Source organism: Parasteatoda tepidariorum, chromosome 6, assembly GCF_982258835.1.
Source record: "Parasteatoda tepidariorum strain Cologne lab strain chromosome 6, Ptep-v5.0, whole genome shotgun sequence".
Taxonomy (NCBI): Eukaryota; Metazoa; Arthropoda; class Arachnida; order Araneae; family Theridiidae; genus Parasteatoda; species Parasteatoda tepidariorum.
This window is the reverse complement of record NC_141760.1, coordinates 65,870,422-65,885,745: the sequence shown is the minus strand read 5'-3', so window position 1 is coordinate 65,885,745 and position 15,324 is coordinate 65,870,422. Positions and strand designations below refer to the sequence as shown.

The window sequence follows — 15,324 nt, the reverse complement described above, 5'->3', positions numbered from 1 at the left end:
AAGCAAATGTGATTTTTATTAAGAAAATATATAATTTTCATAACTATTTACAAGAAGCTAGATCTATAATTAAATAATGAGGCATTCATAAAGATACTTAAACAGGATGATAAAAATCTTTTGTTTGTAATATTCTTTAAAAAAAAAAAAAAACTTAATAATTTTGATGTATCATAGGACCGCTAAATATATAAGTCAACAAAATTAATACAAAATAGATCTAGGGTTTTATATATTTTTGGATAATTATTAATTGAATTTCTTTTTTAAAACTAAAAAGTATGTGTGAAACCTAAACTATAGAGCATTTAGGATTTTTTGTTATAGTAAAAAAATCAGCAAAAATTAGATCTCATAGCAGGACCTAAAAATAAAATGAAAGTTTTTCTTTAGCATACTCAGTGCCATTAATACAAATATATTATCACCCAAATTAAACTATTTTTTATCTCTAATTTGACATAGAAAAATACGCATCTTACCATATTGACTTAGATGTGGGTTACATACAAAAGTATAATAAATATTATCCCATAAATTAAATGATTAAGTTCTGTAGAATTTAGAATAATGTTAATGATAGTTAATGTGATTCATAAATATTGATTGTTAGATAAGAACTAATTTTTGATTTCATAAAGCTGGAAAAGTTATAAAATCTTTATCTGTTTGCAATGTTTTTTTTTTTAAATTTTTTTATTCAGTGTCTAGTAGTAAATTTTAAAACTAAATTTTTAATATCTTAATGGATTCACATATTCTAAAAAATAAGTTTGTTTATTAATAAAAATCATGAATAAACTTTAATACTAACACACCAATATTATTCTTTCAATATTATTGAAAGGGGATTTAAGAATAAGAAATAAATGAGCAAATTATAGCATAAATAATTATTTTAATAAAATATAAAAGATCAGCTTTACACATCAAACACAATAAAAGTTTAATAAAAGCATCAGCCAAATGTAAAATAAATACTAATTTGAAACTATGTATTTGAATAAGCAATGTATAATAATAAAAATAACTCCATTATCCATAACAATATGTATATATACATAATGCATTATTAACTATACAAAGAGCATGTTAACCTCATTTATATATTAAGCATAAATTTTGTACTTTAACAAATGCACTTAAGTATTGCAACAAATATAATTACATGAGTGAAACATGAACACTTTTTGAGGCAGTGGAAACATTTTCACACTTTAACTATCTTAGGATAATGAAATAACATTTAATAACAAACAGTAGTATATATTTATATGTTGGTATCACATACTGGACAATGAGTTTTTCGAGTTTTGAAGTAAAACTTCAATATCAATCTAAAAAAGAACAATAAAATAAAATTAAATACTAAAATATGTAATAAGAGTATACAGTTCACATTAAAAAAGTAATTTAGAATCTGATAAACAATGTAATACAGTTTTAAATTTTTGTACATAGTAAAAAGCTATTTTTACAATTTATAAAAATAGGAAAATAAAAGTATTCTTCTTCTTAAATTTAGGTGGCAACTTTCACTTGAATTTAGAAGGGGAAAAAAAACAGAGCTTTTTATTTTGCTTTTTAAGCAAAACCTAATGATTTTGTTCAATAAATTTTGAAAAAGCCCATCTTGGAAAGAAGTGAGTTTCTTTAAGTGGGCCAACTCGAAAAAACCCCTCTTGGGTTCGCAAAATTTGCCCGAGCCCACTTTGGCAAACGCTGATAATAAATACAATTATATCAGTACTTGCATTATGATGAAATTATCTTCTTATTATCATATTTATTTATTTGAAAAAGTTAAATAATTGGCACTGTCACTGGGGGTACAAATATACTTGAGGATAAGCAATTATTATAGTACCATTTTTAAAGTCCTTAATTTGCTAAAAAAATTCTTAATTTTTTTCAAAAAAAGTCCGTAAGAGTCCTTAATTTTTGCTTTCTTGAAAGAGTGAGAACCTTGTAGAATGAACTTAGAAGCTTTGTAAGAATTAAAATAAGATAAGACTTTTCAAAATAATAAAATTAAAATAAGACTTTCTTTACTGACTTATTTGAAAAGAAATACCACAAAATATTCTTTCGAAAAGTTTTTTTGATACCTTCCTGAATTAAAAAAAGTATATATTTACAATGGATTATTAAAAAAAAAAATCTCCCAACAAAAACAACTTGCAAAATTATTCATTTTTACCTTAGCAATAGATACCTTTTATTTAAGTAAAAGGTATCAACTGGTAAGATACCATATAGCAACCATACAGTTTTTTTTTCAATTTAAATTTTCAAATAGTATGCAGTAAGTTATTCAACTTATATTTAAAAACAGTTTATAAACTAAACAATTCTGTTTCTAAGCTATGTTAGCTAAATAAAATATTACTTTTATAATTAACAAAGAACTCTTAAAGCAATACTGATAATACAAAATTAGTACCAAAGCTTTACCAGCTTAGCATCAGCACACCATCACAGTTTTTAAATTTTGGGAGCATTCTGACAACAAATTCGTTGAGCCACTGCAAACCAACACACTTTATATCATTTCAACTTTTCACTGCCAACTTTTTGAACAATTGAGTTCATAATTCCTTATACAGTAGAGCGCCGATTATCCGAACTGTTCGGGACCGAACGTGGTTCGGATAATGAAATGTTCGGATAATTGGAAAGTTGCTTAAAACCTAGTTTAAATGATTATTATTTATGCACCAACTTTCCTTCACACTTTTTCTAGGCTTAGGACTGGCAGTACTACCTAAAATAGCTCTGGCGAGTGTGACTTTTTTTTTCAATTTTTAAATATATTTTTTTTAAACTTTTTTTCCCAATTTGAATCATTTTTATCATATTTCGGCTTTTTTATAATATTTTTTTGTCAATTACTGACTTTACATTTTTCTTTATTTTCCATTGCAAAAGATATCCAGCAAAGACTTGTTTCAAAGAACATGCTCTTTTTTGTGCAGCCATATCCTTTATTCTTTTTAAATAAATCAACTGAATTGGATCAACATCATTTTGACATTCATTGCAATATCTAATGAATTGCATGCTTTTAATGAGAAGGTCCACGATCTTGAACTTGATCACGTACTTCTTCCTCTTAATCTGAGGAGTTCCAATTTTCATGCAAAATTTCAAAAACAATTTCATAATCATTTAAAATTTGAAATCCTGAGTCGTTTTCAGTGTCTCGACACCAGTCTTCTATTTCTTCTTTTGTATAACATGGCATATTTTCACCTGAAAGATCTACCGATTCACAAACTGCAGTTTCATTTGCTTTTCTGATAAGAATTTTATTCCAAGATTTAAGCATTCGCATTCTTTGATGATAATTTTCAGTTGAAGAGGGCTAAAGGGGTATGTAGGTTTAACTGTATAACAATACATGTATATATGTATGGCTACTATAAGAAAACTGCTGAAAAAGGTTGTAAATTAAATATGGTCTTCAGATGTAGTGGATATTATCTATTCCTGTAAATTTAGAAAAATTGTCAATAAGTTAAAAAAAATTCTAAACTTAAAAAAGAGAAGAAGAAAAAAAGCGAATTTGGACATAGTTCGGATAATCGGCGCTCTACTGTAGTGCAAAACTTTTTTTTTCATTCATTATTTTCAATAATCTTTTTAAAATAATTGTTATTGAAATTCGAACTTGATCAGTACAAAGCAAAATAATACAAAATATTTATTTCTAAATTGACAAAACTATCTTTGAAAGAAACATGCTTAAAAGCAGCAGAATTTTCAAAAGAAAGAATAAATATAGTAATAAAGAAAATAAAAATATGACCACTGAAGCCGATGTCTCCAGGGGGTACCGGCCCCTTTGCATGTAGTTTGCTTGTGAAATCGCTGTTTGACCGGTTTAATGTGAGTTTTTATTTTCTCAAGTTTTTGTTTGAATTTCTTTTTTGAATTGGTTTAATATATTTCATGTATTTTTTCCTGGACTTATACAAAACCTTCAGGGTACTGAGAGAGTTAATTTCGCTTCTCTCTCCATAGAAAAGGTTTTGTTTTATGGCTTCCGAGGCCGGTACCCCCTGAAGACGTCGGCTTTGGTGGTCATATTTTTATTTTCTTCGTTTTCTTTATTGCTATATTAATCAGTACATATTAATATTCATAAATTACAAATAAACATTCACAAATATTCAATTAAACATTTCCAAAAACTTAAGTATAATTTTCGATGCATTGAATTCGAATCATTCACACTAAATGCACAATTTAAATTCTTAGTTCCTTAATGTACATTTCATTTAAATTTTCACTACAATAAATAAAAGCCTTAAAAAAAAAGCCACTATTGTTATACAATTTCTGTAACAAAAAAAAAGTCTATTGAGAAAAAAGATATGTTCAGTTGTAAGTACTCGTTTATAAAAATGAACAGGTAAACAGAACTACTAGCTCCAGTTTTTAGAAAATACCTATAGCAAAACTAGTTGTTTTTTTCTTTAATGTTTTCTTTTGAAAAAGCTTAACATTTCAAATAGAACACATGATATTTTTAAAACCACATTTAAAAAAATCATTCTAAAATTCAGTTGCCATATCTATTTTATTAGATAACTCTAAATCTTTGATTTGTTTCATTATTAAATTAATAAATTAAAAGTTAAATGCTAAGAAAGTTACTGAAAAAAATTAATGTTATCTTACTTCTCCACTGGAATAATCAGATTCTTCATCATCAGATTCATCACGATAATCTGGAGGAATTTTAAGTATCCGCATAATATCGTCTCTTATATGGATATGATTTCTCTTCCGTAATGCCCATGCCACACAAAAAGCTGTTTTCCCAGCATAATTCTGGACATGTGGATCAGCACGGCACTTCTTAAGTAATAACTCGACTAGTCTGTAATTACCATTTTCAATAGCATAATGAAGTGCTGTTCGTCCAGTTTTTCCGTCCTTTAATAGAAAATTCCATTGAAAATACAGTCAAATGAATAACATATACAGTCGAACCCCGCTATAGTGAACCTGGGATATAGTGAACACTCTGATGTAGTGAACTTTTTTAGCGGTCCCGTCCGTATTCCTATTTAAATAATGTTATTTTTAACGCTTATAGTGAACAGCTTAGAACTTGGAAACTCGGTTATAGTGGACTCAAATTTCATTTCCTTAAATATCTTTTTTAGTCCTCCATCTTTAAACTTGTAGGTGTTGGGACTGAAAATGAATGCATTCCTATAAAATGTGTCATATTACTCTCCTTTATGCTTATCACTTTTAACTATACTGTAATAAATGTCAAACAGATCATTTATCTTATACTCGCCCCTCCCTGACAAGCCTCGCTTTCTCTCTTTTCCCCAAGCTTGCTCTACAACTAGTTAACTTGGCCACCTGCTGAATTTTTGGAATTTTCTTATCTGTTCAAACCATATTCTTTACAAATCACCCCTTGACAATCAAAAAGGGGAACAATTTAACTCATTCTACAGCTGCTCTCTTCATATTCTTACATTATCTATTTGAGACAAGATTTTTATTTCAAAAGCAGTGAAAACGGCAAATTCTCTAAAGAGAAAAGCGTTTTCGATAGACGAAAAAGTTAAAATTGTTAAGTGTATTGATGATGGAACCAATCAATCGACACTGTGTAAGGAATTTTCCTTGTCAAAATCTACAGTTTCAAACATTTAGAAAAATCGAAGTGCAATTCTTGCGGCATACGACAAAAACATGGTTTCATCGAAAAAACTGCGTGGAGCTGAAAGAGAAAACGTAGAAGATGCTTTGTTAAGATGGTTCGAAATCTTGTTCAAAATGTAAAAATCTTGCATTCTTTGCACATTGTAGATAAGAAAATTGATGAACTCAATTTAAAATCAAATTGTGTTCAATCAAAAATCACAAATTTTTTTCATAAAAAGTGAAAATAAAACTAATATTTAGCAACGTAATTACTTTTTCCATCAATTTTTGCTTTATTATCTGTTAATTAGTTAATAATTTTTTAAATAACTTATGCAAAATTGCAAAGCCAATTTTCAATCATTCAACTGTCTTATGCAAAAAATATTCTTCAAAAAATTTGGATATAGTGAACCATCGGTTATAGTGGACGCATTACTGAGTCCGCAGACGGTTCACTATAGCCGGGTTCGACTGTATAATAAAAATTGCTACATTGAGGCAATATTATGAGGACCTGTATTTAATTAATTATTTAATAGTTATAAAAAATTAATACTCAACCTGATCATCAATGTTGGCATGATGATTATAAAGACACTCCATAACTTTCAAAAAACCTCCAGCAGCAGCAAGATGGACACATGATTGACCTGTGTAACATATAAATGAATGTAACTAAATTGTAAAAATACTACAGGTAATACAGTCCAGCAGTATAAAGAAGAGCTATAGTATAAGTTTGTTATTATTTTACAAAAGATGTCTTCTTTTAGAAAGTAAATATTGCTCTTTATATAATAAAGTTAGTCAATGCAAAAATTTAATAATTTCTCCAATTAATAAAAAATGTAAGTGAGGAATGAATAAAATATTATCTATCTTAACATAAATATAAATGTTTTGAGCTTAAATTCATATTTCATTACAGTCGGACCTCGATAATTTGACACTCGCTTAATTCGTCACTCCGGTTATTTCTACGCTTTTTTTAAAGTCTCAATTGATTTGCATTGGATTCAGTGTTAAACTCCGTTTAATACGTCATGGGGGAAATTATGAACTCCGGATAAAATGACACTTTAAAGAACGTTTTCACTGGAAAATTGCTTTTCTCCAGTCAACTTTTGCGGAAATTTTCACTTGGCTAATTTTGCCATTCGCGCTAGGCAACTGGTTCTTGGAATTCGGACACTGGAAGCGTTTTCCCCTGTCCCTTTGTCTCACCCCTCCTTCCACCACCTCTTGCAGAAAGAGTTGCAATAATGCTCCTTATCTCTGATCTTATGAGGGGGTAACGGCAGGGGGAAGAGGTGGCAGAAAATGAGCATCTTGGCGTGCCTTTTCTTCTCTCTCCAGCAAAACTTAGTACGGCGTACCCGTGCGGTGGTGTCTTGAGTCTCTCTAGTCTTTAGTTTAGTGCCATGGCGAGTAAACTTGGATACAAATCTTGGACATAGGATGAAAAGCTCCAAATGATAAGAGAATTTGAGCAATCTGGGATGTCTAAGGCTGCTTTTGCAAAACGGAAAGGAGTCCCTCGCACAACGTTCATTGCCATTTGGTCCTTAATAGATAAAATTTAAAGTTCTTTGCGTGTTCAGGGCGGTGAGAAGAGAATGCGTGTTTCGACCTTCGAAGACGTTGAAAATGCCCTTGTTAAATGGTTTAGAATGGCCCAAGCCGAAAACATTCCAATTTCAGGACTTATCTTGAAAGAGAAAGTTTTGCAATTTGCAAACGAACTGGGTGTTTCGGAGTTCTTGGCGAGCAACAGCTGGTTTGAACAGTTCAAAGAGAGACATGGACTTTCCTTCAAAAAGATGTACGGAGAAGCAGTGGCCGTTGATATGCGTCCAGTTGAAGAATGGAAAAATGATCTCTTAAAAGATGTTTTCTAGAGTTATAACCCTTGTGATGTATTCAACCTTGATGAGACAGGTCTCTTTTTTCGACTTGTGCCTGACAAGACTTTGACTTTTCAATCAGAGGACTGCTCAGGTGGGAAGAAAAGCAAACAACGAGTTACCGTTCTATTAGGAGCAAACATGGATGGTTCCGAAAAAAACTTAAGCCTCTGGTCATATGCAAAAGTGCAAAACCAAGGTGCTTCAAAAATGTGAAGTCTTTGAGTGTATCACATGAAGCAAACTCAAAGTCTTGGATGACCTCCAATGTTTGGGAAAAAACTCTGAAAGAGTTTGACAAAAAATTCCATGCAACAAATCGTAAAGTGGTGTTTGTTGTGGACAATTGTACAGCGCATACTGAAGTAAGAAATCTTCAATCAGTGGAGTCAGTTTACATGCCGCCCAATGCCACTTCAGTTTTACAGCCCCTTGATCAAGGAATCATTTCCAGCTTCAAGAGACAGTATCGGAAACATCTTGTAAGAGACTGGATTAAAGCCATTGATGAAGGCAGAGAATGGAAACTAAAACTCTTAGATGGCATAAATTACTTCCACAGGAGTTGGGCTGATGTGACCGATAAAACAATCGAAAACTGCTTCAGGCATGCTGGATTTGTTGAAAGTCCAAACTCGCCAGAAGATGTTGATGATGACGTCCCTTTGTCTGAATTGCTCAGGCAACTTAAAGAACACAACAAAGATGTGATGGGTGAAGAAACATACCTTGGAATTGACCAAAATCTCGTGACATCTCCAGAACTGTCTCGGAAATCGCGAACGAAATTCGTGAAATACATGTTCCAGCATCTCAAGAGAGTGAAAGTGAGGATGAAGTGGAAGTTCCTCCTTCCAAAATGAAGCTCTGCAGTGCATTGAAGTTCTAAGAAAATATTTTTCTTCAATATCTGGCACTGAGGAAGATTTGAACTCTGTGTACAAACTCGAAAAAAAGAATTATGCTAAGTAATCCCCATACCAAACAAACCCTTATTGATGGTTTTTTCATTCCTAAATAAATAAAAGTAAGTATGTAAACGATACTGTTTGTCTTTCTACTGATGCTATGTTTTAATTGAATTGTTTTAATGCAAATTCTTTAAAAAAATTTTTATTTTAAGAAATTGAAATTTCTCTGCTGTATGTAATAATTGTTAATTTATGGGTATTTCCCAAATTTTTTGAAAAACACTGCAACTCCGGTTTATTTGTCACTACGCTTAATTCGTCAGTTTTTCAGAGGTCCCGAGAGTGTCAAATTAATGAGGTTTGACTGTAAAATGTAATGTAATCTTAACTAAACGTCATTGTTAAATAAAAATCATAAATATTTCATCAAAAGAGGTTTCAATCATTAGACGTATTAAATATTATTTTAATTATATATCTAAAGCTATGGTCTTGCTTTATTCATATATTTTCATGCTTTATTCATAAAAATGTATTTATTAGATTACATGCTTTTAATCTTGAGTATTACTTTAATCAACATAGTTTACTCAAAAATTTAAATAAATCAATCAATAGAATAGTTATCAATTATTATTTTTTTTTTAAACAAAATAACTGATCCAGCAAAAACAATTTATATTATCTAGTGCAAAAATAAAACAAAAATTTTAAAAAATCATTGGTCAATCAAAATACAAATTATTTTTTAAATATTACAATAAATCCTCAGCAAAAATATTAATTTAATTTTTCAAAACCTAATAAACTGCCCTTTCTATTTATAGTAAAGCATTCAAATAACCTATTTAATATCAAAATAATATAAAAAGTTACCATCAAAATTTTTCATGTTAATGAGATATGACAAATCTTGATTTTGCAAAAACATCTGATATGAACATTGTGCAACACTGATTTCAGCTTCTATAACTGGTGTAAGCATTGCTCGGACACAGTCCAAATCCCCACTTCTACAAGCAATGTGCAGTGGAATATTCCCACCATGATCTTGAACATCAAGTGTTGCACCAGCAACTACAAGCCTGCGGACAATGTTTGATTTCCCAGTTAAAACAGCAAGATGTAGCATAGTCTAAAAAATAATTTGAAAATTTTAAATGTTAAAAAGATGTAAAATACTACAGGTAAGATTTTGGAAGAAAAAAGTGCAGACAAAGCATTTTGCAATGAGTATTTGCTGTGATATTAAATGAAGAACAAGTTTTTTTGTTTGTTTTGTTTTCTACAGCATGAGATTTTTTGAACAGATCTCAGATACTTCCGTATCGCTGATTTCTAATATTTCACTCTCCAAGCTACAGTTTTTTAAAATGATACTTTTGGTCTATTTTTGTTGAAATGTACAAGTTTAAAAACTTTATCTAGGGGAGCTAAGGCATATCATTAGGATTAAAATTGCATAAGAAACCATGCTCAGAAATTTTATCGGACGTGGCTAGGTGCACTACCCTATAGTGAAGTGCCCCTAGTCGTGTTAAATGTCACTTTTTAAAAAAACTAACTTTAAAGCAAAATTTATTTCACATTTGAAATCTCTACACTCAAATTAAGATAAAGTTTATTTATATGTAATATATTTTTTTATTTATTTGTAACTATAATAAAAATAGCTACTTTTTTAAAACAACATAGAGTAATTTTGATTGTAACAGCCAGTATTTGATTTAATTTCTAAAGCTCCTTTAAAACGTATATTTTACGCTTTTTTCAATCAAATCTTGCTATAATCTAGAGATCAATAAAAAGATGGTTGGATGATGTAACAAAAGAATTAACCACAGTGGAAATTAGGAGCAGGAAATCCAAGGCTCAGAACAGGAAAGTTTGAAACAACATTGTTTTCTATTCATTAAGTATAAAGATATATATTCATTAAGTATAGTTCATTAAGTATAAAGATATTATTACAGTTTAGATAAAATATCTATAATAGTCATATACAGGGGTGTAGTTAGGCAATAGTCTTAAACAATAAACCTAAGGAAAACAAGATATCTCAGGGTATCTGCTACATTTTAGATTTTCAAATCCATAACTTTCCATGACTAATTCCAAGAATTTTTCATGACTTAACGAAGTTACTATTTTCTCTAACAAAAATGCAACAATAAATTTAAGCATTATAATAACATTGATTGAAATGATAGGTATAACCAAAACTGTTATACTTTGGATCTTTATATTTGTAGATTTTAAATTTAAAAAAACAGAGTAAAGAAAGATTTGAAGCAATAAAATAGCTGAAAAAAATACAAAAGCAAATCTATTTTTTTCTGCAGAATTATACTCTAAACATACTTTTCTTGTTCATCCGAAAGGAAAGTATTACTCCAGATTTTTCTGTTCTCATTTCGAGAAAAAAAAAAATTGTCAACGACAGGATTGCTTCAGCATTTTTTTGAAAGAGCACCAAAATTTTTTAACTCAATGAAATTTTTTAAATATTATAATTAAATATAACTGTGAGTGGGAGTTTTGTTTTAAAACTCAGATATTCGGAACACTGTGGTACCGGGGGGGGGGGGTAATTTAATTTTAAAAATTAGATTTTTCGACGACCAAAATCCATGACTTTCCATGATTTTTTTTTTAAAAAATAGTTAAAATCATGACAAAGTTTGTTCAATATCGAAATCAATGACTTTCCAGATGCGCAGATACTCTGTATTTTTAAATGAGTATGTTAAATGAGCAATTAAAATGTAAATACCTGATATAAATCATTGCTAATGTCCAAGAAATCTGGATGAGGAGCTAAGCGTATTAATGGAAATATAATATCAGAACGAGCTTCAACAATTGCAAGGTGAAGTATGCTGTTAAAAATATAAAACAATGTAATTATTAGAAGAAAGTTCATGGTTTAAAAAAAAGCATAAAATATTAATTAAAAATATTCCTCATTAACATAAATTATTGATTACATTTAAAGTGTTGGCTAATTGTAATTATAGTACACGTGTTGAACCTTATTGTTGTAGTATGGACAGGACATGTGATTGCCAGAAGAAATTATCTACATTTTTTTCTCAATGTGTAGTTTTTTTTAGTACATAACAATAACGTTTATAATTTTTAAAGAGACAAAAGAAATTTTTTAAATTTAGTAAATTTTTTTCTTATCAACACATGGAAGAAAATTGAAAAAATTGCCTATTCCTCCTTTGCTCTTTGCAAGTTGTTGTCACATGAGTGATTTGAATTTTTCATATCATAATAACAGGATAAAAAAAAAATATATATATAAACAAAACATTAAAATCAATGATTCAAACAAAAATGATCGAGAAGCTGCTTATTTAGTGCTAATCAAACGAGTCAAAAAGTAATTACTCAAAGAAGCAATTCCAATATCTCGTTTCTAAATAATATCGTACGGAAATATTGAGATTTAAAAAACCAGGAGAAAAACAATTGCAGGGGTCTGTTCAGACATTTTGTGAAAGGTCCAGTTTTTGTAAAATTGTGAAAAAATTACTCATAATTTGTGAATATAAAATAAACATTAAGTCACTTTCTTTTAACTAGGGTCCTACTTTTGTGAATCTGTGCAAATAGGGTCCTGTTATTGCAAAAAACATTTTTAAATTGTAAATAGATACAAGCTCAACACTGTAAAATTATAATACTAAAAAAAATTCAATTTTCAAATATAAACAGCAATTGCTACTACTAAATTAGAGATGCAACATACAAATATTGGGTATTTAGCCTATACTACTGAATGCAGAATATTCATTTCAGACGAATAAAGGAAGAAGCGTCCGCTGAAGAAAAAACTTAGTTCGTTTACATCTATCTGTCTTTCTCCTCCCCCTGGGAAGGGTTTATTCGGTTAACAAAACAATAATGAAGATAAACAAATATGTGAAGGGTCCGATTAAAAGATAAATTATTTTGTGAAGGATTTGTTAACGGACCCAAATTTTTTCTAAACAGACCCCTGAGTTGCATTTAGTAGTTAAGTCATGAAAATATACTATTCCTGTCAAAACAACACAACCAGTTGTGAAAATGTTTGCCAGGTGCCATAAGCGTTGTTACTAAGTTATGTTATTGGTGCTTGTTCGTGAAAACTATAATTTCTTAAGTTTCACAGTGAACTTCTTATTTACAATAAATGTAAAAAAAAAAAAAAAAAATTATATATACAGACTCTTTACAAGCTAGGCATTATTATGACAAGAATTTATCTCATAAAGCATCATCTATAAAGAATTTTTTTGTTGGACAGATAATTAGTAAAATTTTTTATAATACTTAGTCAATATCGTATTTATGGTTAAATTCAAGATTTAATTCAAAAAAAATATTTAATGATATACTGACATGAAGTATATACATACAGTAAGTTTAAGATACTAAAATTAAATTAAAGGCTGAATTATGATGTGCAAATAATAACTCTTACGTGTCTCCATCTTTATCTTGAGAGAATATATCATGCCAGAGATATTTTTCTTTTATGTTGAGAGGTTTAGGTGGTTGCAGGTTGTCTAGCTTTTCAGACGAATAACTTTCTGATATTATAGATGAAGAACTGTCAGTTACAAGACCACTGTCATAACTAACATTTTGATCACTTTTTGTGAGTTGTGATGAGGAATCTGTCAAGGACAAATTAGAGATCTGTTCACTAGTAGATAATACAGAACTTATTTCACCAGATTTGTAGCCACAATCAGATTCTGAATCAAATGTCAAAGATATAGAACTGTCAGTCTCCTTGTTTTTCTGTTTAGTTCTGGGAGACAGATCTTGGTATTGTTTATGTTGAGATTCCATATCTTGAATTAATTTATCTTCAAATAGAACTGAAAAAGAAACATGCATGATAGAAACTATTTTATGAAGTTTAAGAAAGATACAAATATTGTATATATAGTGATAAAAAATTAAAAAGCATAATCAATTTATAACTAGATGAATAATTAAAAAGCATAATCGATTTAAAACTAACTAAGTTTACATCAGAACGAATGACATTTAAAATTGTTTGAATAAAAATTACATACACATTAATGCATTAAAATCTAAAAACTCATTATTAAGTAAGTTATAATTTCGATATAGTGATCTCATGTCAATTCTCATACATCAAATAACTAAGATTCATTAATAATTATCTCGTTGATTGAATTTCAATTCACCAATAATCACCTTTATAGATTTATTTTAATTCAATGAGGCATAAAAATACCACTCTTTAGGAAATAAATATAAATTAATAAAAACAGGGAAAAATAAATTAGATTTTACCTTGAAAAACTAACTTTCATCAGTTCATTTCTAAACTGTTTTTAATACAAGAAAGACTACTAGGAGAATCGTTAGGTAAAAATCGACTAAATTAGCAAATAAAAAGTACTAAATAAATAATAGAAACGAAAAAAAATATCAGTTAAATTACATTACAAATGAAAAACTGAAACGGAAGATAACGATAACGTTCGCTTGGAAAAACCCAAACATTGGAAATTTCAGAAATTTTTGTTTTAACAGTCATGGTCACGAGTAATTATATTTTTATGACCTTGTAAACTAAGTTTTATATCTTTGATCAACTCAATTAATAAAATCACTAAAATATGTTAATTCATTCACAAATAATAGTTACGAAATTTGTTTACTGAATTTCTCATTTATGAAATTAAGAAAAGACAATTTAGATAAAACACTGTAGCCGTAGCTCATTTGCTTACGCGCTGAATTTGTTTTGTTTGGATTGGATCGTGAAGTCTGCTATGAAATTATTTTTGGTTTGTTGGATATGAAAATTTGCTATCTAAGGGAATTAAAGTAGCTTTTATTTTATATACGTTTTTGTCATAACATTGTGCTTAAGATAATTTTTTTATCGTCATTTTTTTTATTTCAAGAGTTTTTTTCAACTTTGAAAAAATAACATTACGAAATGGATGACTTGTCTATGAGATTTGCTCATTCTAATGGCTTTACAGATGTTTGCTTCGAAGACACTGGAAAGTATGTACAGGTTCATATTTTTAACTGTGTTTAAATTTGTTTGTACTTACGATAATTTTTTTCCGCAGTTACATTATCTCATGTGGGAATGATGGAGATATACGAGTGTATAATGGTTTTGAAGATGGTGATCCTGAAACCTATGCTTTAGGCAAAAATGTTTCATCTGTGGCATTTTCAGTTAGTATCATTTGTTAACTCTTCATATCATACCCTTCTTCAGTCTATGAAAAAGCAATTTTTAATATCCTGCAATAAATTTTGCAATTGATTTCTTGTCAAACAAAATCTAAGTACTTAGTCTCTGGAGTTTTTCATATTACATATTCGCCTATATATTTATTTGTGATTAAGTAAAAGTGTTCCAATTATATAAAATTACTTTAAAAAATTTAATTGGTTCTGAAATATCCTAACATTTCTTGTTATTTTGAAGTTAAAGAATTTTTTTTGAATGGCGCACAATTTAATAAACTTGTAAAATCGTTGACATGCTGGTGAAACCTCTCTGAGTTGATAATAGTTTTAGTTATTTGATAATGAAATTTTATATATATTGTTATAGAAATAAAGAATGCAAAAATAAATTTGTAATTAAGAAATGTGTGACTTATTCTGTTCCACATCAGACTTAGTTTCTTTCACATCAGTCTCAAAACTAAAAAATATGGATATAACTTGTAAGCTTACAAAATAGTTAGTATTCTAGGGGATTTGCAGATGAAAAAATTTTGTTCTTATAAATGTAAAGTTACAATTAATTTTGAAGCTCTTTAATATTATTT

General features: G+C 29.0%; 2 protein-coding genes across 3 annotated transcripts in view; one reads left to right on the top strand and one right to left on the bottom strand.

Moving 5' to 3' along the window:
* Window positions 1-881: 881 nt before the first annotated feature.
* Window positions 882-14,055, bottom strand: LOC107445253 (NF-kappa-B inhibitor cactus). The gene is made up of 7 exons (XM_016059606.4): window positions 13,814-14,055; window positions 12,966-13,368; window positions 11,265-11,370; window positions 9,368-9,626; window positions 6,238-6,326; window positions 4,684-4,941; window positions 882-1,337 (listed from the first exon to the last, which is right to left on the bottom strand). Exons 2-7 carry the CDS (start codon window positions 13,337-13,339, stop codon window positions 1,284-1,286), a joined length of 1,140 nt encoding a protein of 379 aa, XP_015915092.3. The 5' UTR covers window positions 13,340-13,368; window positions 13,814-14,055; the 3' UTR covers window positions 882-1,283.
* Window positions 14,056-14,243: 188 nt separating this feature from the next.
* Window positions 14,244-15,324, top strand: part of Ctf4 (Chromosome transmission fidelity 4) — a 36,967-nt gene continuing 35,886 nt past the window's right edge. The window contains exons 1-2 of one of the 2 annotated variants that reach the window (XM_016059604.4): window positions 14,244-14,539; window positions 14,608-14,719. In XM_016059604.4, the coding sequence (XP_015915090.3) occupies window positions 14,469-14,539; window positions 14,608-14,719 (183 nt within the window). In that variant the 5' untranslated portion in view covers window positions 14,244-14,468. The remainder of the gene's footprint in view (window positions 14,540-14,607; window positions 14,720-15,324) is intronic. The other variant, XM_016059605.4, reaches the window with a different exon arrangement.

Coding starts and splice junctions, on each gene's coding strand:
- LOC107445253 (XM_016059606.4), bottom strand. CDS start 13,339: ATGGAATCTCAACATAAACAATACCAAGATCTGTCTCCCAGAACTAAA. Junction 11,371..12,965: donor CAAGATAAAGATGGAGACAC/GTAAGAGTTATT, acceptor TATTTTTAACAG/CATACTTCACCTTGCAATTG. Junction 1,338..4,683: donor CTGATTATTCCAGTGGAGAA/GTAAGATAACAT, acceptor GTTCTTTTTTAG/ATTGATATTGAAGTTTTACT.